Source organism: Leuciscus leuciscus, assembly GCF_965113295.1.
Source record: "Leuciscus leuciscus genome assembly, chromosome: 1".
NCBI classification, from domain to species: Eukaryota; Metazoa; Chordata; class Actinopteri; order Cypriniformes; family Leuciscidae; genus Leuciscus; species Leuciscus leuciscus.
The window spans coordinates 13,006,642-13,034,060 of record NC_138725.1 but is presented as its reverse complement, the minus strand read 5'-3'; the positions used below and the strand labels follow the sequence as shown (position 1 = coordinate 13,034,060).

At 38.4% G+C, this 27,419-nt stretch overlaps 2 protein-coding genes across 4 annotated transcripts in view; one reads left to right on the top strand and one right to left on the bottom strand.

The window, feature by feature from the left end:
• Positions 1 to 27,419, bottom strand: part of LOC309502537 (uncharacterized protein) — a 143,656-nt gene that overhangs the window by 10,626 nt on the left and 105,611 nt on the right. The gene's annotated exons all lie outside the window — the stretch shown is intronic.
• LOC309501742 (uncharacterized protein) overlaps positions 10,197 to 27,419 on the top strand; it is a 67,448-nt gene continuing 50,225 nt past the window's right edge. Inside the window, exons 1-2 of the mRNA XM_082173976.1 lie at positions 10,197 to 11,744; positions 22,306 to 22,623. Coding sequence (XP_082030102.1) covers positions 11,684 to 11,744; positions 22,306 to 22,623 — 379 coding nt within the window. The 5' untranslated portion in view covers positions 10,197 to 11,683. The remainder of the gene's footprint in view (positions 11,745 to 22,305; positions 22,624 to 27,419) is intronic.

Here is a 27,419-nt window from a genome sequence, read left to right as displayed (position 1 = left end):
ATCTAGTTTTAAACTGGGAGAGCGAGTCTGAGCAACGAACAGTATCAGGAAGACTATTCCAGAGTTTTGGAGCCAAATGTGAGAATGCTCTCCCTCCTTTGGTGGTTCTGGATATCCTAGGTATGACCAAAAGCCTTGAATTTAGTGATCTTAAAGAGCGCGATGGATTATAGGGTGATAAAAGATCCGTTAAATAGACTGGAGCTAAGCCGTTTAGGGCTTTATAGGTCAGTAGCAATACCTTGTAATTAATACGGAACTTTATAGGTAACCAATGCAGTGATGATAAAATCGGTGTTATATGATCATATTTTCTTGATCTAGTAAGAACTCTAGCGGCGGCATTTTGGACTAACTGTAGCTTGTTTATTGAGGATGCAGGACAACCAGCTAATAAAGCATTACAGTAATCCAGTCTCGAGGTCATGAATGCATGAACTAACTTTTCTGCATCAGAAACTGATAGCATATTACGTAGCTTAGCAATGTTTCTAAGGTGGAAAAATGCTGTTTTTGTAACATATGAAATATGATTTTCAAAAGACAGGTTGCAATCGAGTATAACACCCAGGTCTTTTACTGTAGAGGATAAAGTAACAGGACATCCTATGATGTTAAAGTTGTATTGTGCGAGGTTTTGTGGGCGGTTTTTTGAACCGATAAGTATTACCTCTGTCTTGTCTGGATTTAATAAAAGAAAATTACGGGTCATCCAATCTTTTATATCTTTAACACACTCTGTCAATTTGGAAAATTTTGCGTTTTCATCCGGCCGTGATGAAATATATATTTGAGTGTCATCAGCATAACAATGGAAACTAATTCCATGTTTCCTTATAATATTTCCAAGTGGCATCATATATATTGAAAATAACAGAGGGCCTAATACAGATCCCTGCGGCACTCCATAGTTTACTGGAGTTATGATCGATTTTTCTCCATTTAAATAGACAAAATGGTAGCGGTCAGATAGGTATGATTTGAACCAGCTTAGTGCTTGTCCTTGAACACCAGTATAATTTTGTAGTCGATCTAAGAGTAATGTATGATCTATAGTATCGAACGCAGCACTAAGATCAAGTAAAACTAGTATTGAGATACAGCCTTGGTCAGAAGCTAAAAGTAAATCATTTGTGATTTTAACGAGCGCAGTTTCAGTGCTATGATGCGGTCTGAATCCAGACTGAAACTTTTCATAGATCTCATTTTGTTGCAAGAAAGAGCCCAGTTGAGCGGACACCACTTTTTCTAATATTTTAGACATAAATGGAAGATTTGAAATGGGTCTATAATTTGCTAGATTATTATGATCTAATTGTGGTTTCTTAATGAGAGGTTTTATAACTGCCAGTTTAAATGTTCTTGGAACATGACCTAAAGATAAAGACGAGTTAATAATATTGAGGAGAGGATCTTCCACTACAGGTAACACTTCTTTCAGTAGTTTAGTTGGTATAGGATCTAATAAACATGTTGTTGTTTTAGATGAAGTGATAAGTTTATTTAACTCTTTTTGTTCTATAGTTGTAAAGCACTGTAATTGTTCTTTCGGGGTGATAATTGAAGCTGAATTATAAGGCGCGATTGAAGATTGAACGTTTACAATTGTGGTTCTGATGCTTTCTATTTTCTCAGTGAAGAAGTTCATGAAATCATTACTACTGAACTGTAACGGGATATTTTGTTCGGGTGACGTCTGTTTATTTGTTAGTCTAGCCACGGTGTTAAATAAAAACCTTGGATTGTTTTGGTTGTTTTCTATTAGTTTGCGGAGGTGCTCAGCCCTGGCCGCTTTTAGGGCCTTTTTATAACGTGACATACTGTCTTTCCACGCGATTCTAAAGACCTCTAAATTAGTTTGTTTCCATTTACGCTCTAAAATACGCGTTTCTCTCTTTAAAACATGCGTAGTATTGTTATACCATGGTGCTTTATTTTTCTCTCTGACCTTTTTTAATTTAATAGGTGCAACCACATCCAATGTTCTAGAGAGAATGGTGCTCATAGTGCTAGTTAGTTCTTCTAGTTCATCTGTTTGTTTGGGTTCAGGCAGCAGCTGAGACAGATTAGATAAGCAATTTGAGAAATTATCTATGGTGGATGGGAGGATTGTTCTGCCTGGTTGATAACGCGACGCCGCATGACATATTACAGCAGTACGTAATATGCAAGTTACCATGTAGTGATCAGTGACTTCATCACTTTGTGGAATGATATCTATATCGGTTGGATCGGTTCCATGTGATATAATTAAATCGAGTGTATGATTAAGACGATGTGTTGGTCCGGTGACGTTTTGCTTGACCCCAAATGAATTTAATAAATCTGTAAACGCAGCTCCTAACGCATCATTTGGATTATCTACGTGTATGTTAAAATCTCCAACAATTAATGCTTTATCGACATTGACTAATAGGTCTGAGAGAAAATCTGCAAACTCTTTTAGGAAATCAGCGTAAGGCCCTGGCGGTCTATATACGGTAGCCAAGGCTAGAGATAATAGGGATGTTTTTCTAACATCTAAGAGCGTAACATTTAGTACAAGTACTTCAAATGAAATAAACTTATAACCCGTTTTCTGGGTAACATTTAGAATATCTTTATAAATGGTTGCAACACCTCCGCCACGACCAATCAGACGGGGCTCATGCTTATAACAGTATCCAGGAGGAGTAGACTCATTAATACCGAAATAATCATTTGGTTTAAGCCAGGTTTCAGTAAGGCAAAGTATATCGAAGCTATTATCTGTGACTATTTCATTTACAATAACTGCCTTAGGTGTGAGTGATCTAATGTTTAGAAGACCTAGCTTTAGAAATAGTTTTTGTTTACTAATAGCAACATTTTCTGTTTTAATAACAATTAGATTTTTCCTAGATCCTGCATTAGATTTATTATTTGATCTCACTAAACGAGGAATAGACACGGTTTCTATGCAATGTTCTACACTAGTATTTATATCAGTTGAATTGGTGCAGCAGAGACTATGATTTGGACTTTTGGTTACTAGTCAAAGGGTATTTAACATTTTGGAGATGTTATCTGACAGAAGATCCGCTCCGAATCTGCTTGGGTGCAAGCCATCAGCACGGAAAAGCCTAGGACGCTCCCAAAACAGATTCCAATTATTTACAAAGAGCAGTTTCTGCTCATTGCACCATGACATTAACCATTCATTTAGCGCAAATAATCTGCTGAACTTTTCATGCCCTAGTCGGTACGTGGGACTGTCAAAAAAAAAATCATCTATCATGGTTTAGTTGTATTTTAAAACACTGCTTTTTCTTAAAAAACGTTGTGTCAGACGTATTTGGTAGCATGATTATATTGTTTAATCGTGTATTAAGTCCAAATTTATCAGGCTGATTTTTGTAGAAATAAGCAAAGCAAATTTATAAAACAAAATAACCAGTTAATGTCCTTGTGTCAGAACACAACAGGTATGAAGATATGTTTGGTTTTTAACTTTTTATTCTAACTTTAAAGCTAGATTATCCTTTGAAAAGTGTAATACCGTATTTGATTTTGGGTGAAAATCTGGAAAACTAACTTACACATGCAGTGTTTTCGCAAACTGACCTAAGCCGATGACCCCTGAAGTTATGACTTCTGAAGGTCTCTCAGGTGTAGATTCACTCAGTTGAAAAATGGTATTTTGTAAAGTCTGCTTTAAAAATAAATGTTATTAGCTAAAATCATTGTCTTTATTTATAAATATGTCCTCATTGGTTGTAAAATGACCTCTGTCAATGATCTGACATCCTCGTAAGCGAGAATTTCTTATCTTTATTTACATTAAATAAATTTAGTACGAACAAAACTTTGGCTCTGGAAAGGCATTAGCAGACTAACATACACTGTGACATGATGCACAGAGGCTCATCTGGTCTGTCACCCATTCTGAAGCTAACATTCATGATTGTCAAGTTACTTCTTTCTCAGAAGACGCAGCGCTGATCGGAAGTACCTTATAAGCAGCCTATCAATGGGACAGCCTGAGGGTTCACAGTTTTTTTAATGTTTTCATTGTTGCTCTCTCTCTCTCTCTCTCTCTCTCTCTCTCTCTCTGAAGATAGGCCTATGTGGTAATTTTCTCACAGATACAACTTAAGGAATTATTGGACATTTCACATGTGTGAGATGATTTGTGTCGCTTCAAATTTCGAATTATTTTACATACCCCTGATAAAATAAAATAAAATACTTTAAGTTTAAGTCAAGTTTTTCCACAGACTATCGATGTAGAATGACAAGTGAATGCCATACAACTTGTAGTTGTCCGTGCCGTCCAGGTATCAGTCGTCAGACAAACAGCAGAGGCATTGCTGACTTTCACCTTCACCTCTTCTTTAATTCTGCTGTAGAGCTGTGGCATCAGAGTGTTTGATATAGTCTTTCGGTTCGGTAAAATGTATGATGGATCAATTGCCTTCAAGAATCTTCTAAATCCAGTGTCACTGATGATTGAAAAGGTTGAAAATCTATAGCAATCATTTTAACTAACTTCTCATCCACTTTGCTTTGTTTGACAAGGCCAATTGGTGTTCTCACAAAGCTTGTCATCTGACTTTGTCTTGTCCTTTGGACACTGGTGCCAGATGAGGACGCAGTAAGTTGTTCCTCCTTGGCCTGACAAAATATTGTTGCAAAGTTTGCACTTTGTTTTCTGGGGTCCAGCCTCATCAAAGTGAAGCCAAATATTGCTCCTCTATCTGGAGGTCATCTTCAAAAATTGCTTCTTTTTCTACCTGTCTCTGCCTTGTTGTTGGTGAACTCTGGAGTGAAAGGTGTCAAAAAGAGGTGGGGCTTAAGGTACCCTAAGTTCTGTAACAGTATACAGCAGCTGTGGGGGAAGGGGTAGTTCATGCCCTTTGACTTGAGGTAACACCCAGTCTCCCTTGGCAACAGGGGAGAGCCTTTAGTAGAATAAAAAGCCTAACCAAGAGATAATAGTTTGCTCTATATTCCTCTTACTATATCCTTTTAATTTATAATTATTTATAATTTATCCTTGCAAGTATTTTTAGGCATTTACAACTGGTTATGCTCATGACAATCCTCTCAGTGGGCATTTGGGTAAACTTAAGACTTTGCTCAGACTGCTGAAATCCGTCTACTGGCCAACTATCAGAGTTGATGTTTGGAAACATTGTAAAGAATGTCAAGTGTGTCAAAAATACAAACCAACCATGTCAAAATGGGCATCGATCTCATGGGACCTTTTCCAAAAAGTGTCAAGCAAAACGAATATCTACTTGTTATCGTGGACTATTGTTCTAAGTGGGTCGAGATGTTTCCTCTGAGGTCTGCTAAAACCCCTCAGATAGCCCGAGTGCTGGTAGAGGAAATATTTACCAGATGGGGAACGCCAGCCTACCTGGTCTCAGATCGTGGTGCACAATTCAACTCTCAACTTCTCGGCGTGGAGTGCAAGCAGTGGGGAGTCACTATAGTAAGGAGTCATAGTCCTGCAAGGCGAGAGACTGGGGAAAGGCTATTGTCTTGTTTTGCCTACCTGTGTTTTTCAGGACATCAGACGGAGATATCCAGCTCCTGACGGGCAATACTGTGGATAAGGAAACTGCTGAAGCTCTGGAAGAGCTTTGAGTGTAAAAGTGTTAATATATATATATTAGAGGTGGGCATAGATTCATTTTTTTAATCTAGATTAATCTAGATTAATTTTGAAATTAATCTAGATTAATCTAGATTAAAATGGCTAAATGTATTTTTTTTTAAAGGGTGTATGTAGTTTTGAGAACATATATTGTGCAAAACTGTAAGTATACAACATAATTTTGCAGATAAATAAAATTTAAGTACACTAGCTGCAGAGACTTAAGTAGGTCTAATGTTTATTATGGCTTGGAGTTTATGAAACCCCAAATTTAAAATTAGAATATTGTCTAACTGATGTCTTTTCAGTTAAAAAGAAACACAACAACGATTCTTAAAATCGAGATTATGTGCTACACCACTAAGATATATTGGAATGGGAATAATACGCGCGCGCTGGTATTCAGTGATATCATGTTTCGTTTTGAATTTGAGGTGGTCGAACGGATTAGTCGTGTGTTAACTTACCGAACTGTTACCCCACACACTCTGTATATAGTTTGCTGCTGCTCGTCTGACGGCTTAAACCCGAACCAAGTCCAAATAATGGATGTTGCACCGATCTTTTTCACCAGCTTTCACTTTCAGCCGTGTTTACTTAAGATGACGACGAATATGCGTTGCAGCCGGGTTTACCTCGCGGCCGCGGGTAGATTGCGTCATCATAGCTTGTGTAGTATAGAGCCATCTCCCAACCCAACTTGGAGAATAGATTAACGGCGATATTTTTTTTATCGCGCGATAAGAGTCTCGCGTTAACGCAGCACGTTAACGCCGATAACGGCCCACCACTAATATATATATATATATATATATATATATATATATATTTTTTTTTTTTTTTATTAAAATGTATAACTCACATTTGTTGTGGTTCTTGTTATAAACCTTTAGTGTTGCTACATTAGAGTATGTGTTAGCCTAGAGAATGCATCAGCTTAGATAAATAGTGATTTCAATTGGAGGAAAACACTTCATATGCAGAGCTACTAAGCTACTCTGTTGACATGGTCCTGCCTTGCATCATCTTTTTAATGTAAAAGTCTAAGTTGTGTAATATACATTAGGCTCACTTTTTTAACCCAAAATAAATTCCAAGAAGGGAAATAATCCAGGTAGTTTGTGTACAGTAAGTAATTACAGCAAAATCAATGACAGTAACCATTCAGCCTCCCTCCACAAGTCTATAATGTTGAACTTTAGTGTACACAAGAGTACAGGGTAAGATGAAGAATTTTTTTAATTAATATTCACACAGAAAAAAAATATTCTGTCACCATTGTCAAAGGTACATGTTAAAATAAATAAGGAAATACAAAACAAAAAATGTCCTGCACAATATACAAACAAAGCAGGCAAAAAATAATGACATATAATCACCGGTGGCAGAATCTGATTTGACACAGTAAGAAAACTCAGGGAAGAGTAGCAGAGTGAATTTGAGGTAGGTGCCATGAGAGCTATGATAAGGTGCTATCGGTGTCGGTCTTAGAAGTGGCTTTGGAAAGAAGTTGTGGCAGCCTCCTTTGATGGTTTAGGCACGGGTGCAATGTTGGGTGGCAGTGCAGGCTGTGGCAGGGCAAGTGAGGAGGTTGGCATGGTAAACTGAATGTTTGGGTTGCGTCTTCTATCCATGACCCTCTTGATGAGTGTCTATAAACTGGGTGGTGTGTGGTAAGAAGATTTTATTCAAGACCCACTGTTTGGATCTGTTGCAGAAGACTTGGTTAAACCATGCTTGTCCTGTAAATGATAGAAAATATAATTAAATATAAAATCTGAACTAAGATTTGACTTTGTCCTGTCTGATCGTTCCCTTAGCTGTAAACATTCTAATTTTGGATATCATACTACTCAGACAACATATAATAACATACCTGTCTTGGTTGTGTCCTGCTTCCTCTTGACAATATTCTCATTGTGCTCCAGGATGGCAAGGTGACATCGCTCCTTCATTCCCTGGAATGAGAATGCCTGGCGTTTGGGGTGGTATTTTAGAAGTGCTCTGTGAAAGACTTCAAGTGGGCCTGTGTACAATTAAAAAGAGAAAGGGAGAAGGGATACAAAAAATTATAACATTATCATTAGGATTTTGAAAGATAATCAAGTGTACAAGGGCAACTATTCTCACCTGTATGTTTGAACAGGGCCATCTTTTCCATGTCTCTCAGAAGCCTTTTGTCAAGGACGCCATAGAATCTTTTTTCATCCACATGCGCTTCTTTTGCTCCTGGGCTGTTAGAGGAGCATGGTCACACCGATGCTGTTCTCCGTTTTCATCTGTCCACTCATGCTCATTACACACATGGTGTGTAATGGACTTCCACCGGCATTTCAATGCTTGTATAAAAAAAAAAAAAAAAAAAGTATTCTCAATAAGTGTAGAATTATATTTTTTTTCTTCAAAAAAAAAAAGAATCCAATGTCTTACCTCGACGCCCCCCTTACCTATAAAAGATAATACAATTAGTAATTTTTAACCTTGCAAACCAATGTAAAGTCTGCTAGATTACAAACCAACACTGACCTGGTCCATGCATGGATGATTTCTTTGGCCTTTTTCTTCCCCCTTATTCTGCATCTTCTTCCGGAAACCTGTGAGTAAATGCAGCACAAGTTTTGACAAACACCAACATTTTTCTTTTTAATTTGTATTGGCCCAAATTCACACCTTAGTCTCTCACACATTACCCCTTACAGAGCTTTACAGACTTCCTGCACTGTGCTAGTGTAGAAATTTGAATTGTTCATGGTTATCTTGAATGAACAATTTACACTAATACACTGGTTGAGTGCATCATGGCTGCAAAACTCTGTGACGGGGGCTGAAGACTGTGAGACCATGAAGTGTCAGTGTGGGTAGGGATGGAGAAGTGTGTAGGTTTGTGTGTGTACAGGGGGGACTAAACAAATACATACCTTTTGCTGTGTGCCAGATGTCAAACTGATGTTGGACATTAGGAAATTGTTCCCTCATTATTTTTTTAATAGATGTGGAGCGATCTGTGGCCATCACCTCCACGTCAAGGCCCTGGTCCATCGGCTCAGTCATGCCCCTTTTGAAAGCTAGTGGTTCCATGGTAACAGAGCTTGTGGCCTCAGTAACCTAAAGTCAAGTTCGAATCATAATTTTACAAATAACATCTGTAATTTTCCATTATTATAATTTTGCTGCTATTTATATTTATTTTACCTGCACCAGTTCTGTGTGGAGTATCTCCTTTGTGTCATCCAACATAAATGTGTAGTGGCAGTATTTTGCACTGAAACCTGGTGTCACATCGACCATCACCCGTCAAGTGTAGCCTCTTTCCATCCTCCTGTTCTAAATACACTCTTGCCAAGAGTTCTGTTCTATTTTGTAAATTAGGAAAATAAATAAATTTTTGGGCTGTTACGGCAAACCAAAATATTTTTAAGGATGGCCTCAGTAGGCATCGCTTGGCACTGATTACATTTACACCATCAGCTGTCCAATGCTCTCTGTCTTTCAGAAGCAGACTGCGGTTGTGTTGCAGCATCTTCCATCTCTTGTAGTTCAATGTCTGTGTATTCTGGTTCGAATAAGTATGGTTGGTAAAAAAAAAAATCAAATCTTCATCTACATCGAAATCTGCGGACATATTTACGAATACAGTTTTACATACAGCGCGCGTCTTCAGCTGCTTGTAAACAGACCGTTTTGCTCCCGGCAATGTCGGGACGTCATCTTGTACAGTAGATGGCGATAATACTCCTAAGGAGTGAGCAGCCAGTAACAAGTAGTAGTAGAAGAAGAACGCCGTAATCTCAGTTCTCGCGCATGCGTCGTGGCGCTCCCGTGAACTCTCGTCAGAGGCCCACATTGAAGAACACTAATAGTTGAATAAAGTCGTTATTTTTGTTGTTTTTTCGCACAAAAAGTATTGTCGTCGCATGATAAACTTAATGTAGAGCCACTGTAGTCACTTGGACTATTTCAACATTTTCTTCACTGACTTTCTGGGCCGGCGAGTTTCGGTCCCTCTGGAAGCCTATGGAGGAGTGAGATATCTCTCAGATTTAATCAAAAATATCTTAATTTGTGATCCGAAGATGAACGAAAGTCTTACATGATTGGAACAACATGAGGGTGAGTAATTACTGACAGAATTTTCATTTTTGGGTGAACTAACCCTTTAACCCTTTGGAACCTGAAGCTAAAATAGGTGTTTTTAAAATTCTTAAAAGACTGTACAATTCTAAAACAGTGTGCTATCTTCATGTGCAAGGTGTCATCTTTTTCAGAAAAAGATTAGCTTTCAACAATTTACAGTTATTGACCATTACTGTGTGTGGTGAGTTTGTAAATATAATATATATAGACAAAAAGAAATAAAAAATGAGAATAAATTTACAGATTTTTATTTAGAAAGAAAAAAAAAGAAGAAAAATCATGAACGAAAGAAACTAACACTTTAAAGTTGAAGTTATAATATATACAAGTCTTTTTTTGTGACATTGGGTTGCACAGTATTCATTCAGGACACTTTTTTTCATACACACACACATACAAATGCATGCATACATAGGCACCCACACATACACATACAACACACCACATGCTAAGATACGTGAATGAGTAACGGCCATCCGCCACCCAAGTTTCATTCAAAATCATCCCAATCCCCTCTTCTGCTGTCTAACACTTCTTTCGCCATGTATTTGAGTATGGGGGTGTTTGAGCTGATGTATCGTTGGGGGGCATTCCTGCAACTAGATCAATGAGCTCAGTTAGCTCCCGGCCAAATAGCTTTATGTTTGGGATAAAGCCAGTTGAACTGTGCTTGGTTGCCCAATAAGCCATTACAGCGTAAGGAACCATAAGATCCCATTCCCAATGACAACGCTCCAAGGTTGTAGCTAGGATTTTCTGAAGAGTGACGTTGAACCGCCCGACCTGGTCGGAAAGGTGTTGTGCGGGTCTTTTCAGTGTCTAAGAGTTCACACATTGTTCTGAAGACCTCAGATTCAAAATTAGTGCCTTGGTCACTATGCAAAGTAATTGGTGCTCCATAATGGCAGACCCATTCTGCGACCACTAGGATATAACGATTGAAACGTTCCGTCTCATTCATGGGCCCCATCAAATCAACAGCAATCCTTTCCATGGGAACATCTACTCGTACGGTACCCATGGGCGATTGAGGCCTCTTTGACGGTCGAGCCTTGGTACACCTGACACAGGTACAACACCAGAGTGAAACATCTTCTCACATACCAATAATACCTTGTCTGCAGTCATGACAGCATCCGCTCTACACCAAAGTGTCCACCCACTGGCCCTTCATGCATCTGCTGCATGACATCTTTTCGGAACACTCGCGGGAGAATGATCTGTGGACAAAACTCGGGACCTTCCATCAGGTATAAAACGTCGTACCAGAATGCCATCCTTTAGGTAGAGTCTCTTCCACTGGCTTCAGTAGGCTTTAGTTGCTGGCCCGTAGGGTGACACATCTTCCCAGGAGGGTCGCTCCTCGCCTCTCTCCATCCACCTTCTAATGAGATAAATATCAGGGTCAGCCGCTTGGGCAGAACACAGTTCCTCAGCAGTCCACCCAACGAATGGAGCAACACTTGCGGTGAGGACGGGTGCACTTCCCCCACTGGACAGGACTCCAGGGTAACTGTTCCAGGGTAACATTTCCATCACTCGTTTCTAATGCAATACTTCCAAGTGTGCATAAAAACAAGGTGATGGAAACATAGCTAATGATAGGGAAAATATATGTTTGTATTGATTTGTGTGGAACAGTTCATTTTAAAGCACTTTGTTCAGTGTCAAACATAATACTACTTTATGGACTTGGTTGGTTTCTGGACGCCACTGTACAGTTCAGCTCACTTTCTGATCCAGAGCTTTTCAAAGTCAACACAGTTTTACACCAGATATATTTCTGATCGCTTCTTCAGCTGTATCATAGAGTCAGGACTAAACACTGATGAGATCAGAGGAAGTTACCAACCAGAGGAGGAGCTGATGATGTGTAAAGGAAGAGCTGTAACTATATATAGTGAAGAGGAAGACTGACAGAAACACAAAATGGCTGATAAGTGTGATCTGTGTCTGCTTGGACTGATCATTCTCTCTTCACTTCTCACAGGTAAAGAAATCTGTATTTTCTCTAAAGACATTTAGTGGAATTAGTCTGGAAAGAGTTCATTTGAACATGCTCAGTTTATTCTTGCCCACATTCATGTTGTGATCTCCTGAACTACGATGGAGTCATTATGGATTCACGCATGAATAACGGCAGCCTTAACGACATGTTCGTACATTTGATAGTTAATGCATTCATTAACATTTATGGATAAACCAAATCAAAGTGCCTCTTTAAGAAGGAATAAGAAGTACCCTGACTGCACCTCTGTTCTCTGACTTCTGGAAAAGTTTGTTTATTTAAGGGACAAAATTTAAGATGGTGGGGGAAAAAAAGTCAAATCTTTTGCTTTCCTTCTCAAAACGTTTACGTTTCTTCGCAAAGATATTTGCGGTCCCTCGCAAAACCTGTTGTGAGCTCGGACAAACACGTCCTGTTTAATGTCCCGCTGGCAGTGTTTCAGAGATCCGTACATTAACAATGCGCCGTTCATGGAGTTCAGTATATTGTTAGACGTGGACTCCAACATTGCTGAGACGTCTATTGAAAATAATAGTTTGCTTTAGTTGGGCAGTTTGACTCTTGATGTTTTAATGTTAGTTTTTCTCTGGCTGCTGGATCTGTGTGTTATGGCAGGAACAGTAAGAGAAAATATGATCAGATGATGTCATCTACTTGATGATGATGATAACGATATAATCCTCATGTAGTGCTCTGATCAGCTGATCTCTTCTAAAATTTCAAATGTGTTATTAATTTCATATAATTGATTATAGTAATGACATCACTATAATTAATGACATCCAACATTTTTTTAATAATTTTTTTTTTTTTTTGTGTGTTTAAAAAACACTAAATATTTTGAACTACTGTTTCACTTAGACACACTCAAACCTCAAGAATCAGCGCTTGAATCTCAATAATGGTGACGTGCTTCATGCTGCAATGCATTCTGGGAGCCACTGATTAGTTTTGTATAATGCACCCAGAATGCATTGCAGCATGAAGCATGTCACCGTTATTGAGATTCACAGGCTGTATCAACAAGTAGCCAGCATACTTGAACACATTTTCTCCTGCTGTAATAAACACTTACAGCAGCCAGAGAAAAACTAACATCAAATAGTCAAGGGCAAAGAGCCCAACTAAAGCAAACACTGATCACTATAACGATGACCAAACCATTACTTTCAAACAATCTTCGACATCTAAACCTCTTTTAAGAGGTTCAGTCCTGTGTCTGCTGGGAAACTTCCCGTTAAAACTTTATAAAGAATATAAAGTAATACAATCCCAATAAAGGGATAATGTTCTATCAGTGTTATCACTAAACATGTCTACAATGTTTTTAGAGAGTGTTATCCGTCCTTTAGGAGAACTTTCAAGAGCATAACAACACTGATAGAACAACAACATTTCTAGCTGGGATGAGCTCATATTGTGGCCACAGAGAGTGCGCTGCAAGTTACACTTTTAGAGTTACACTTTTAGCTCACTGTGACTCACATTGATGACCTTGTGCCCACATGGTGAGATCACTGTTAGATTAAAGTGTTGACTGGGAAAGTAAAATCATGACAAAATAATGCATTTACAAATAATTTAATAAAATATGATTAAACATGCACTAGGAGAATATTTTTATTCCTTTACGCCACCAGTACAAAAAAAAGATAAAGGTTATTTGGAGTTCTTTTATTTTTTAATTTACATCATTAAACATATATAGACTCAAAATAAAGCCCATATATATCTGTAAAGACACACACGAGGCACGTTTATAATCAAATATGCCACGTACACAAGTTAATTGAAGCATATACAATTAAAAAACAAAAAATGACTATAATTATCAATTTGGTTTACCAAAGTCAACATATTAGATTAAAATGCCAGCATTTCCGTATAACAACACTATACTGTCATGATTCCTGTCTTGTTCCTTGTCTTGTGTGGACTTGTTATTTCCAGTCCTGTGCCATGTTTTGTGGTCCTTTGTAGTTTTTCTTGTTTAGTAGTCTCCCCAGGTGTTTCTGATTAGCCACGCCCCTTTGTTATCTCGTTTAGCTTATTTGCCTGTGTATTTAAACCTCTGTGCTTCAGTTGTTGGTTGTTGTAGCTGTTTCATGTTCCTGTCCTTAGTTCCGTTGTTTGCCCTGGATTACCTGTTTGTTTTATTAAAGTCGTGCTTGTGGATTCTCTCTCCGTTTCGTCCTTGCCTATACGTTACAGAACGACCGACCATAATGAATCCAGCAGCACAAATTATGCATCTCCGTCAAGGAGATCGACCCATCAAGGACTTTGTGATGGACTTTTTAGAGCTGGCTCACTTGACCTGAATGGACAAGGTATGTCGAATGATCTTTTTTCGTGGAGGTCTATCCGAGCCGCTCAGCTTCATGGTCCCCTGAACTTCCTGGCCCACCCTGGCCACCTGAACTGCCTGGTCCGCCCTACCGCAGTCTCCTGGCCCTCTTCCGTTCCACAGGCCTGACCCTCCATCCCGCCCCGGGTCCGCCTCCGCTTCACCACCCTCCTGGACTGTTTCCTGAGGAGTGTCTGGAATCCACTCCTTAAGTGGGGGGCTATGTCATGATTCCTGTCTTGTGTTCCTCTTGTCTTGTGTGGACTTGTTATTTCCTGTTCTGTGCCATGTTTTGTAGTCCTTTGTAGTTTTTCTTGTTTATTAGTCTCCCCAGGGGTTTCTGACTAGCCATGACCCCTTGTTATCTTGTTTAGCTTGTTTGCCTGTGTATTTACACCGCTGTGCTTCAGTTGTTGGTTGCTGGTCGTTGTATCTGTTTCGTGTTCCTGCCCTGAGTTCTGTTGTTTGCCATGGATTACCCGTTTGTCTTATTAAAGTCATGCTTGCATGTGGATTCTCTCTCCGCTTCGTCCTTGCCTATATGTTACAACAACTAACACACCGAGAGCATAGATCAATAATAGATCTATACTCTAATTAAACATGGAAAATAGACTAATAACTACCACTAATAAATTTAATTTGATCTTAACCGTTTTATGATTTTAATTATTCCTAAATATTAGTCATTTTTCTTCCTGGAACTACAGTATGTAGGGTTTGTTTCTGGTGAGACACTTATTAGTGACGCACTATAGGTGCTCTCTGTGTGTTGTGTTGCTACGGTAATGCTGGCATTTTAATCTAATATATGTTGACTGCTGAGTCTGTGTGTAATGATGTCAATAAATAAAAGAACTACAAATAACTTTTATCTTTTGTTTTTGTTGTACTGGTGGTGTAAAGGAATACTAATATGGTGGTGGTGCAATGGATAAGACACATGCCTTTGGTGTGAGAGACCCGGGTTCGAATCCACTGTGAGACACCAATGTGTCCCTGAGCAAGACACTTAACCCCTAGTTGCTCCAGAGGCGTGCGACCTCTGACATATATAGCAATTGTAAGTCGCTTTGAATAAAAGCGTCAGCTAAATGAATAAATGTAAATGTAAATGTAATATTCTCCTAGTGCATGTTTAATCATATTGTATTAAATGTTTTAATGCATTATTTTGTCATGACTTTTACTTGAGAGGGCCCTAACCATGATAAAATTCACTGTTAACTACTTACCAAACTCAGCTCATGATTGATCATAAACTTACTATCAAACACACAACGAGTGTTCAGCTCAGTGAAGTGATGTTGTGTGGTCAGAGAACAGAAGTACAGTATCCGGTGGCGCTGCTCTGCTTGCGACCCGGGCACGCTGTCTACTGCGATCGTCGTTTTGTTTGTTGTTTGCGTTGGTTTGTATGTTTGTGAATGTGTTGCTGCGCTGTGGGAACGTGAAGCCAACATGGCAAGATTTATCCATTACACATCTTGTGTTGATCATTGTCGGACTATGTGTACCATGCCAAACTCATTCAGCGGGCATCCAGGCCCAGCGTCTTACTACCTACACCCGAGATGCGCTGCTGGCACTCCGATCGTCCAATCTTCCATCTGTGGATTTACCAGCCTGCGTGAGCGCTCAGCCAGCGCGGTCGAGGAAAAGGGATCGGCGCGGTGGAGCGCGCCAGCGTCTACGACGGAGAGGCAGCAGGCCTCCTCTACCTTCAATGATACTATGCAACGCAAGATCACTTCGAGCTAAAATAGACGAACTTCGGATTAATAAAATGTTTAATGGTGATCACAGAAACGTGGTTACACCGGGATATCCAAAACTCCCTGGTTGACATCGATGGATTTTCACTTGTCAGGGCAGACAGGACTGAACAATCCGGAAAAACAAGAGGTGGTGGCATGGCTGTGTATGTAAGTAACAACTGGTGCAAACAGTACACAGTTAGGGAAACACTTTGCTGTCCGGATGTCGAGATTTTGCATTTGACTATGAGACCGTTTTACCTCCCAAGGGAGTTCGGAAGTGTGGCCGTGTGCGTTGTGTACATTCCCCCCTGCGGGAATGCAGCTAGGGCTGCAGCTCGCATTGCTGACTGTGAACACCAAGAACTGCAGCGCGCTCCGGGCGCCCCCGTGTTTGTAATGGGCGACTTCAACCACTGTAAACTTGAATTAGCACTCCCTGGGTTAGAACAATATATTAAGTGCAGCACACGTGAAAACAAGACTCTTGACAAATGTTATGGCAACGTCAAAAATGCCTACAACGCGATTCACTTAATTCCCACCTACAAAACCATGCTGAAACGCAGTAAGCCACAAGTGAAAACAGTCACCGTGTGGTCTGATGAGGGGATAGAAACACTAAAAGGATGCTTCTTGTGTACAGACTGGAGTATGTTCCACGACACAGATATTGTTGTTACAACAGACACAATTACAGAGTATATAAATTATTGCATAGATAGCGTCCTTACAAAGAAAGAGGTTGTGGTTTATCCAAACAATAAGCCTTACGTAACCAAGGACATAAAAGACTGCATAAATCGAAAAAAGGCAGCTTTTAGAAATAAAAATAGAACTGAGCTAAAAGTGGTACAAAAGGAACTGAACCAACTGCTTAATAAAGCCAGAAAACAGCAAAAGGAAGTAATTGAGAGCCACTTCACAACCATGAATTCGAAAAAACTTTGGGACTCAATGAAAGCCATCACTAACATGGCACCAAGCAAGGTACATATAACCACTACAGATGACCGGATGAAAGCTAATGAACTTAATGATGACTTTTATCTCAGATTTCAAACTCAGGATTTTAGCAATGAATGCATTAGTATCCTAAACTCCATCAGCATGGATTTGAACATAGGGCATGAGATAGACTGGTTACAGATACAGTCACTGTTCCAGCATCAGTGTACTAGGAAGGCTAAGGGTCCAGATGGAATCTCTGCCCGCTTACTGAAAACATGTGTGGAGGAGCTTGTTCCAGCCTGGTGCCCTATCTTTCAGCCATCACTTGATTCCCACATCATCCCAGCCCTATGGAAAAAGACTGTTATCATTAGCATCAGATGATGCTATAAGTAGCATCACCCACTTAGTCCTAAAGCACTTGGAGGACCCGATGGCCTATGCACGCTTACTTTTTATAGATTTTAGTTCGGCCTTCAACACGATTCAGCCAGTTATTTTACTTGAGACACTTAAACATATGGGTGTAAGCTCTTTTATTGTTGAATGGTATTACTCCTTTTTAACTAATAGGACACAACATGTTAAAGTACACAAGGCAGTCTCAGACCCCAAATCCATCAGCACAGGGGCACCACAGGGTTGTGTGAGCTCCCCTGTCCTTTTTACTATATATACCAATGAATGTGTGAGTAAACATCCACACAATTACATTGTTAAATTCTCTGATGACACTGCTATTCTTAGCTTATTGTATTGAGACCAAGAAACAGTCTCCTACCATTCAGAAATAAAACAGTTTGTGGACTGGTGTGATGCTCACCATCTGATGGTTAACGTCACTAAAACAGAGGAGATGATATTTGACCCAAGATCAATCTGTGAACTTAATCCTGTACTTATTCACAACACACCAATTTGTCAGGTTACGTCATATAAGTATCTGGGTGTTTTTATTGATTGTTCCCTTACCTGGCACATTCATGTTGAAAATCTTTGCACCAGGTTGCAACAAAGGATGTATTTTTTAAGAAGGCTAAGATTGTATGGTGTCAATAGTTTTTTAAAATGATTTTAGAGAGTGTGATACGTTATAGCATGCAGATCTGGTATGGTAATCTTTCAGTTCAGTTTAAATCCAAGTTGGGGCGTCTGATCAGTGCAGCTTTTAGAATTGTAGGCTACCAGGAACCAGGGCCGGCCCTGACCAATTTGCTGCCCTAGGCAAGATTTTACCTGGCGCCCCATGCATCACAGCCCATTTCACCCCGTCATTGTGTTCATGATTTAGCATATATATATATATGGGCCTATATACACACACATTACAGCCTAAACACAAATACCAAGAGCATTACATAGCATTCAAGTCAAGTCCCCATTATCTTTTATAGCACGATTTACAATAAAGATTTAATGTGAACTTTGCTATTTTGAATAAACCTGTACATAAATATCATTACTATGCCATAAAATGTACAGGCCAAAAGTTTGGAAACATTACTATTTTTAATGTTTTTGAAAGAAATTTCTTCTGCTCATCAAGCCTGCATTTATTTGATCAAAAATACAGATTTTTTTTTAATATTGTGATATATTATTACGATTTAAAATAATTGGTTTTCAATTTATTATACTTTAAATTATCATTTATTTCTGTGATGCAAAGCTGAATTTTCAGCACCAGTCTTCAGTGTCACGTGACATCCGGTCTATCACATGATCCTTTAGAAATCATTCTAATATGATGATTCATTATCAAAGTTGGAAACAGTTCTGCTGCTTAATATTTTTTCATAACCTGTGATACTTTTTTAGGATACTTTGATCAATAAATAGTAAAAAAAATTTTTTTTTAAATGTTTGAAAAATAGAAATCTTTTGTAACAACAATATACACTATTTGTCAGTAATTTGGGGTCAGTTGTTTTTTTTTTTTTTTTTTTTTTTTTTGGTTGAAATAAATCAATACTTTTATTCAGCAAGGATGTGTTAAATTGATAAAAAGTGATCGTAAAGATGATTTATATAATTAGAAAATATTTGTATTTTATTTTAAATAAATGCAGTTCTTTTTAACATTTTATTCATCAAATATATTAGGCAGCAGAACTGTGTCCAACACTCATAATAAATCAGAATATTAGAATGATTTCTAAAGGATCATGTGATAGACTGGATGTCACATGTGACACTGAAGACTGGAGTAATGATGCTGAAAATTCAGCTTTGCATCACAGAAATAAATGATAATTTAAAGTATAATAAATTGAAAACCAATTATTTTAAATTGTAATAATATATCACAATATTTATTATTTTTTCTGTATTTTTGATCAAATAAATGCAGGCTTGATGAGCAGAAGAAACTTTTTTCAAAAACATTAAAAATAGTAATGTTTCCAAACTTTTGGCCTGTACTGTATCCCCACAACTGCACAACTGTAGAGTAAAACATTAATAAAAAAGTGATAATAAAAAATGCGTCTTAAAACTGACATGATTGTTACAAAACCACACAGTCTGGGGACTCTGGAGAACTCAGAACAACTGCTAACATTAAGTTTAAGGTAAAAATAACTGCCATGAAATTATAGTATCTTACTCCTATGCCATAAATTGTTCATTCACTACATCACTTTACCTCTGTCTTTATCCCCTTTTATCCTCTTCTCTTCTTTTTGGCACTGTATCTATCGCAGACTATGCTCATTAATAATGTGTCATGTAAATTCGGCCTTCCGTCACAATCAGGAAACTTTCACCGCGTCTAGAACTGGCGCGAGCTGCCAGGCCCGTTTCTACGTTAACAAAAGCAGTGCTGTCTACATTGGATGCGGAGTCGCGCACGCTACACAACAAATTACCAACAACTGATCGCGCGCGCGCTCTGTTTCTGACGCACTTCAAGCACTCGATGGGCGGGGGACGATTGGTGAGCCGGACTTTTTTTTTTTTTGTGGTAGTATTTCGAATTAATGGTTTTAAAATAGTATTATATATAAAAAAAAAAAAAAAATGTAAAAAAAAAAAAAAAAATTCACTCGTTCACTCATTCTGGCGCCCCTATGGATGAGTGGCGCCCCTAGCATTTGCCTATACCGCCTATGCCGCGGGCCGGCCCTGCCAGGAACAGTGCTACCTACAGTCATTGTACGAAAAATCTGTGCTCAGGGAGGCACATAAGATTCTGGATGACCCAACCCACATTCTCAATAAGGAACTAGAGTTGTTACCCTCAGGTAAACGATTTAGAATGCCGAATTGCAGGTTAAAGAGGTATAAAAACTCATTCATTCCAGCTGCCATTAAGATGCTAAACAGTAACAAATGACTGTTACTTACTTGTACACTTTTTTATCCCCACTGTGTTGTGCACTTTTTTGTATTGTTTAAACTCTGTGTATATTTTATGTGGTTCGTTGTAAGTGTGTGTCGCAGTGACTGCAGCCCAAGACAAATTTCCCCCCTGGGGGACATTAAAGTATATTTTATCTTTATCTTTATCTTTTTATCTTATCATCACGACTGTGTCTGGATGGAGAGTGATCTTAGTGCTGCGTTCAATACTATAGATCACACAATACTCTTAGATCGACTACAAAATTATACTGGTGTTCAAGGACAAGCATTAAGCTGGTTCAAATCATACCTATCTGACCGCTACCATTTTGTCTATTTAAATGGAGAAAAATCGATCATAACTTCAGTAAACTATGGAGTGCCGCAGGGATCTGTGTTGGGCCCTCTATTATTCTCAATATATATGATGCCACTTGGAAATATTATAAGGAAACATGGAATTAGTTTCCATTGTTATGCTGATGACACTCAAATATATATTTCATCACGGCCGGATGAAAACGCTAAATTATCCAAATTGACAGAGTGTGTTAAAGATATAAAAGATTGGATGACGCGTAATTTCTTTTATTAAATCCAGACAAGACAGAGGTACTACTTATCGGTTAAAAAAACCGCCCACAAAACCTCTCACAATATAACTTTAACATAGTAGGATGTCCTGTTACTTTATCCTCTACAGTAAAAGACCTGGGTGTTATACTAGATTGCAACCTGTTTTTTGAAAATCATATTTCATATGTTACAAAAACAGCCTTTTTCCACCTTAGAAACATTGCTAAGCTACGTAATATGCTATCAGTTTCTGATGCAGAAAAGTTAGTTCATGCATTCATGAGCTCGAGACTAGATTACTGTAATGCTTTATTAGCTGGTTGTCCTGCATCCTCAATAAACAAGCTACAGTTAGTCCAAAATGCCGCCGCTAGAGTTCTTACGAGATCAAGAAAAAATGATCATATAACACCGATTTTATCATCACTACATTGGTTACCTATAAAATTCTGTATTAATTACAAAGTATTGCTACTGACTTATAAAGCCCTAAACGGCTTAGCTCCAGTCTATTTAGCGGATCTTCTATCGCCCTATGATCCATCACGCTCTTTAAGATCACTAAATTCAAGGCTTTTGGTCATACCTAGGATATCCAGATCCATCAAAGGAGGGAGAGCTTTTTCACATTTAGCTCCAAAACTCTGGAATAGCCTTCCTGATACTGTTCGTTGCTCAGACTCGCTCTCCCAGTTTAAAACTAGATTAAAGACGCATCTCTTCAGCCAGGCATTCATATAATATTTTAATCTTACAGTTAAATCCGGCCTCTAGTTCATAAACGCCAGAGGAGAACTGGCCCCCGACTAAGCCTGGGTTCTCCCAAGGTTTTTTTTTTTCTCCATTGGGTCACCTGATGGAGCTTTAGGTCTCCATTAGGTCACTTAATGGAGTTTTTCGGTTCCTTGCCACTGTTGCCTTTGGCTTGCTCAGTTGGGGATATTTTGGGGATATTTAATTTAATTTTATCAATCAATAAATTCCACTAGAAACAAACCTTGTTGTATTATTTTAATTTAATACTGTGAAGCTGCTTTGATACAATCTGTATTGTGAAAAGCGCTATACAAATATATTTGACTTGACTTGACTACTGATCCCAGCAAACCTTCCCTGAGTTTTGCTCCTTCCTTTGGGAACTGTTCCACAAATATTCTTTGTGGGTTTTGAATTGTTATTTTGTATTTAGCTGTGCATAAGTCACAGTAGGGCGAGTTTGAAGGAAAGAGAGAAACACAGAACAGATAAAGAGCTTTTAAGGGCAGTTATTAGTGTATTTTCTACGGTTGAATCCTGTGCCGTCCAGTAATGTTTATGACAAAGCTGAAATCAAAAGTTCAAGCTATGATATTACATTTATTTAAATTTGTTTCAAAGTCAGGGTATTTCTTATTCCTTCTTAAAGAGGCGTTTGATTTGGTTTATCCATAATGTTAATTAATGCATTAACTATCAAACACCGGAAAAAGACTGTATGATTTGAATCTTCTGCTTTTTATGCTGGTATGGTTTATGTTTTTTCATTTATTAATATATATCATAATGATCACTGAGATATACTGTGTTTCAGGTATCAGTGGAGTGCCTCATGTGTTCATCAGTTCTGGTGAAAATGTCCGTCTGTCCTGTAATAATGCTCTTTCTGACTGCAAATCAACTACATGGATCTACTATAACAGATTCAGATATTCAGCAGCAGTTGAACTGATTGCTGGAGGGATAAAGAAGAAAGACACAGAGAGACATGAGAGACTGAGTCTGGAGTCTGACTGCTCTCTGAACATCAAGAACGTCACAGAAGAAGATTATGGATTATACACCTGCCAACAATTTGTGAATGGACAGAAACAAGGAACTGATGCACGTGTTTCTCTGCATGTTCTTCATGGTAAGTTTATGATTATGTGGTCAATTTAAAAAGGGCAGATTCTCCTTTTAAACTCAGATGATGAAGAGTCTGTGATTTGTGTCTTGTGTTCAGTTTCAGTGTCTCCATCATCATCATCATCTTCATCCTCACAGACTGAGATCAGTCCAGGCCGCTCTGTGACTCTCTCCTGTCAGTTGTATTCAGATACTGGATTCTCCTGTGATGATCGGGTTCGTTATGAGGGATTTGAGCTGTTGTGGGTGAATCAGGCTGGTGTTGATCTGAAGACAGACTCCAGATATCAGATATTATCATCATCAGATCAATATCACTGTTTCATCATCACTCTGACTACAACACTCCTGGATGAAGATGACAACAGAGAGTGGATATGTCAGCTTACTCACAGAAATCAACTCCAGACCTCAGTCAGATACACTGTCAAGTTTTCAGGTGAGAAAACACTCTTTTCAGACAGATTTGTGAAAACTTTCACACACTGACTCTACTCTTTCTGATGGCTTCATACGTTTGACAATTGTAAAATATTAGTGGTCATCAGTAAGTCATAAACTGCATAAAAATCCTTATAATTCCCAATATTGACCTCCTACATGGGTCATACTAGGCTAACATAGACTCTTCTGATTCATGCAATATTTCATGTATGACCCATGAGGGAGGTCAATATTGGGAATTATAAGGATTTGTATGCAGTTTGAGGAATTCTAAGGCTTAATAATGTCATTGATTCAGGAAAGCTGAAGGTTTATGGGAAGCAGCTCACTGTGTTTCACTCTCATATAAACCAGGAATAAATGATACAGTAACATCTCTCTTCTCAACTACTGCCACTGTAAGCTGTGATGATTGAACACAAACTGCATGTCATGATCAATATGAAAATATGATGTTAATGTCCTGATGCGTCTGAACATTCATCTTCTGCAGCTCCAGTCGCTTCAACAACACTGACTCCAGTCAGAAGCTCAAACTCTGAGAGGACATCAAGCCGAACTACAGCAGCAGCTTCTACACAAGGTTCATGATCACATGATCACTGTCACACATCATCAGTGGCGCCTCCAAGGGGGGGCCAGGGGGGGCCACGGCCACCCCCAAAATGACACTGGCCACCCTATTGGCCCCCCCAACCAGAAAGAGTGGAGTTTTTAGTATAGTGATTTTATTTTATAAATTAACATAGACATTAATGAAACACTATATTAAAAATAAATAATAATAAACTTGTATTATATATGAACTGTATAATACGCTCTCAACCCCTCCCCCTCTTTACGTGCATTGCGGCAACTTCGCGCACTTACACGTGCAGCCGCCATAGCCGCAATACCGCGAAGCATGCAGCACATGGAAAAAAGGGTAACTAAACTAAAAAAAATTCAGAAAAATAAAAATAATTACACTGCCTAAGTAGCTTCTCTGCAGGGACAGCGCCAGAGAATTTTTAACGCATGTGCTGAGTGGGTGCTAGATCATTGACGTGGAGCTGCGCAAAACTTGGCCACTAAATATTTAATATTCAGTTATGTTAATGATCACAATTAAAGTTTTAATTTTATTAAATTGAACAAGCGCAACATTCAGCATTCAATCAAATAGACCTATTCTAAAAGATGTAGGCTATTATTAATAATTATATGTTATTTCAACACAATATCTCGTTATTTCGAAATAATATGTGTGCGTGCATCTGTAAATCCGGTGACGCGTGTATTGATTTTTATTAATAAACAAGTGTTTTCTCTAAAAGTGTCGACTCGGCTGCAAAGATGAAGTTGACTATCGCCATCTCCGTGTGAACGCGCCTAAAGAGAGAAATACACATAAATAGGCCTAGTGGGTTACATAATCAGAGAGTAGCCTAGCCTTTTTCTTTTTTTCGTTTTGAATTATTTCGTTTTAAGACATTTCAAGGTTTGTGTATTTGATGTATTTGTCATGTCTGTGTGAGGCATACACTGAGTTGCGTTAAGTTAGGATGTGCTCTAGTTCACGTGCAATGCAAGTGAGCGCGCGGGCGCCTCCGTTATATTTGTTTCGTAGCCTATTCGTTAAATACAGGCAATTGGTTGATGAAAAATTGATTAAAATTAAGATACAATTTATACAAAACGAAATTCACTTTAAAGAAAGGCTTTCTACAAAACAACTTCAACTGTCAAAATCATGTCTGACCCGCTCCAAGTCTCATATTGCACATCCTATCCTACTCGGTCGTGCTGTTCACTTTTCATAAATCAACATGAATGGAATAAAATAGCATTATAATATTTTAACAAATATGAAACTAAATGCGCTTTTTAAATGGCTACAACAGTATAGTAGGCCTACATACTCTCTATTTGTAAAAATTTCTGCACATTAATTTAATTCTGAATTTTGCACAAGTTGAAAGGCATTTGTTCAAATCAAGTTCACGGATAATTGCGCGTGCATTTATTAATCATTATGATACTAAAATCCTAACAAATAGGCTATGTAGGGCCCTATAAAATCCGTTTTATTTTTTCTCAAATTCCTTTTTATAATTTTTTTCAAATTCCGTTTTTTTGGATAATTTTTAGCCCTTTCGGATTTTTCGGATTTTTTCTTGTTTTCTTTTCACTTCTAAGCAGTATTGACCTTTAAAATTTTACTTGCACAAACTCATAAATCAGCTTTTTTATTTAAACTGTTAATATATTCAGCAAAGCACATTCCAAACCTTCAACAAATCTAATAGAATCCAAAAATAACAGTTACAAGGTAGGATTGATGAGTATTAAATTAAAGATTAAATTAGCTTTTAAATCATTTTTCACAAAGAATGTTTTATAAAAAGATAAACCTTGCATATTTAAGCCTTTAAATCACTTTTATAAAAAAGAATGTGTCAAAAAAGATAAACATTTACAATGATACTGACATTTACAAATACAAATGCATATTAGCTTATCTTTTATTATTAATAGTAAAATTCGGTCCGATTTTCCCATGGCGTCTGACGTTGCTATGCAACCATGCACTGCTCTCCACAACGACAAAGAAGTTTTAGTAGCTAATAGATTTCCACCACCGAAAAACGCTTGCTGTAGCTCTGCTACAAGGTTTATTTATGGAGAAGAGGAAAACACCCGTAGTGTTTGTGGTGCACCCCCATCCTTTATGTTGACTGAGATTTCAATGTTTTTACGGAAAGGGTGAAGTTGATATGTTGGTTCTTGTCTCATGAACTGCGGTGCGCTTGCGGCATTCTGAAAAGTTGAGGTGTTTTCATCTCGCTGCGCCTGGAAAAAATGAGTGCGTCCGCGCGTCGGCGCTTCAATTATGAGCGCGCTTGCCGCGCGCCTACATTTGAAATATCGAACTTGAGCGCGCAAAAGGTTCACGCTTGCACTCATACTGAAGAGCGCGCTGTTTGCATCCCTGTATATTAACTGTATTGACAGGTGTCACTCTATATGTCTCTGGGTTTAGGTGGAGACCTTTCTACGTTTGTTGTTTTAAACAAAAAAAAAAAATGAGAAGGAAGTAAAAAAATCGTTTATTTAATATGTCAACAAAAAATATGCAAATTTTTTCATGTGTAAGAGAGAATTCCGTTTTCATGTGTAAATTCCGTGATTCCGTGCGTTTTCCGCATCACGGAAATCATAGGGCCCTAGCTATGCTATGTACAAAAAATCAGATGAGCCCATAATATGAACGCATTTACACGTTATTTTCCTCCCACAGAAAACCATTATAAGAACGCTTAATGTGGCAGATTAGAATGTCCCCTTATTATGTCGAAATAACGAGCTATTATGTCGATCGATACTAGGCTACTGTGTCCACCGTGGTCTCCTTTTTGATCAGCGGAAACGATTTGTGCTTGTTTGGGATCTGACTGTCCAGCGTATTTGAAAAAGTTAAGCAAACTTTACTGTCTTTTTGACATTTTTCCCCTGAGTGAAACGATCGAGGCTAACAGCAATCTCAACTCATACAACAAGCGCGCAAGTCATGTGTCACAAACATTGAACACTACACAAACAGTCTTTTTTTTTATTTTTTTTTTATTCATTTAGGCAATTAATTTTAGTGACACAGGAGGTGCCGGATGCAATAAAAAAGGTTCCGGATCCAATGTCGGAGGTGACGGAACGGCTCAAATTAAGCCCTGGTATTGTGCCACCCTAACATTTTTGCTGGCCCCTTTCGGCCACCCTATGAAAAAAATCCTGGAGGCGCCACTGCATCAGTCTCTCGCTTCAGTGGTTTGCACTGGCTCTCACTGACTGCTTTATCATCACACATATTATCTACAAAAAAAGCTCTTTAGTCAGATTTGTCAGTGAGTTTTGATACATATGACCGGTCTTGCCTTACCTGATCGGAAGAACGTCGGAGCCGCCCCGATCACGAATCGTATATATCCAACATGTTGAATATTTACGATCAGAAATCCTGTTGTCTGATGCAAAATAATCATAATATACAGCTAGTGTAAGTCACGCCATCCCATGATAAATTAATAAAATCATAGTGAGAATTATTAAACACAACTCATCCCATGTTAGTGTGAGCAGCTTCCAGCACCAGAACTGAGCGTCACACTGATGAGCTTCTCTAGACTATAGCAGTTTGTAAGAAATGCCTTGACATTGTGTTCATGCATTAAAATCTGAAATAAAATCTGAAAAATAATATTTATGTTTCCATCTTGTTTTTAATAGTTGCAACATCAACTAAAGCAACAACACTTACTCCAGATACCATATCAATCTCTCTGAATCCAGGTGTGTATGAACATCATCCTCATTTGACCG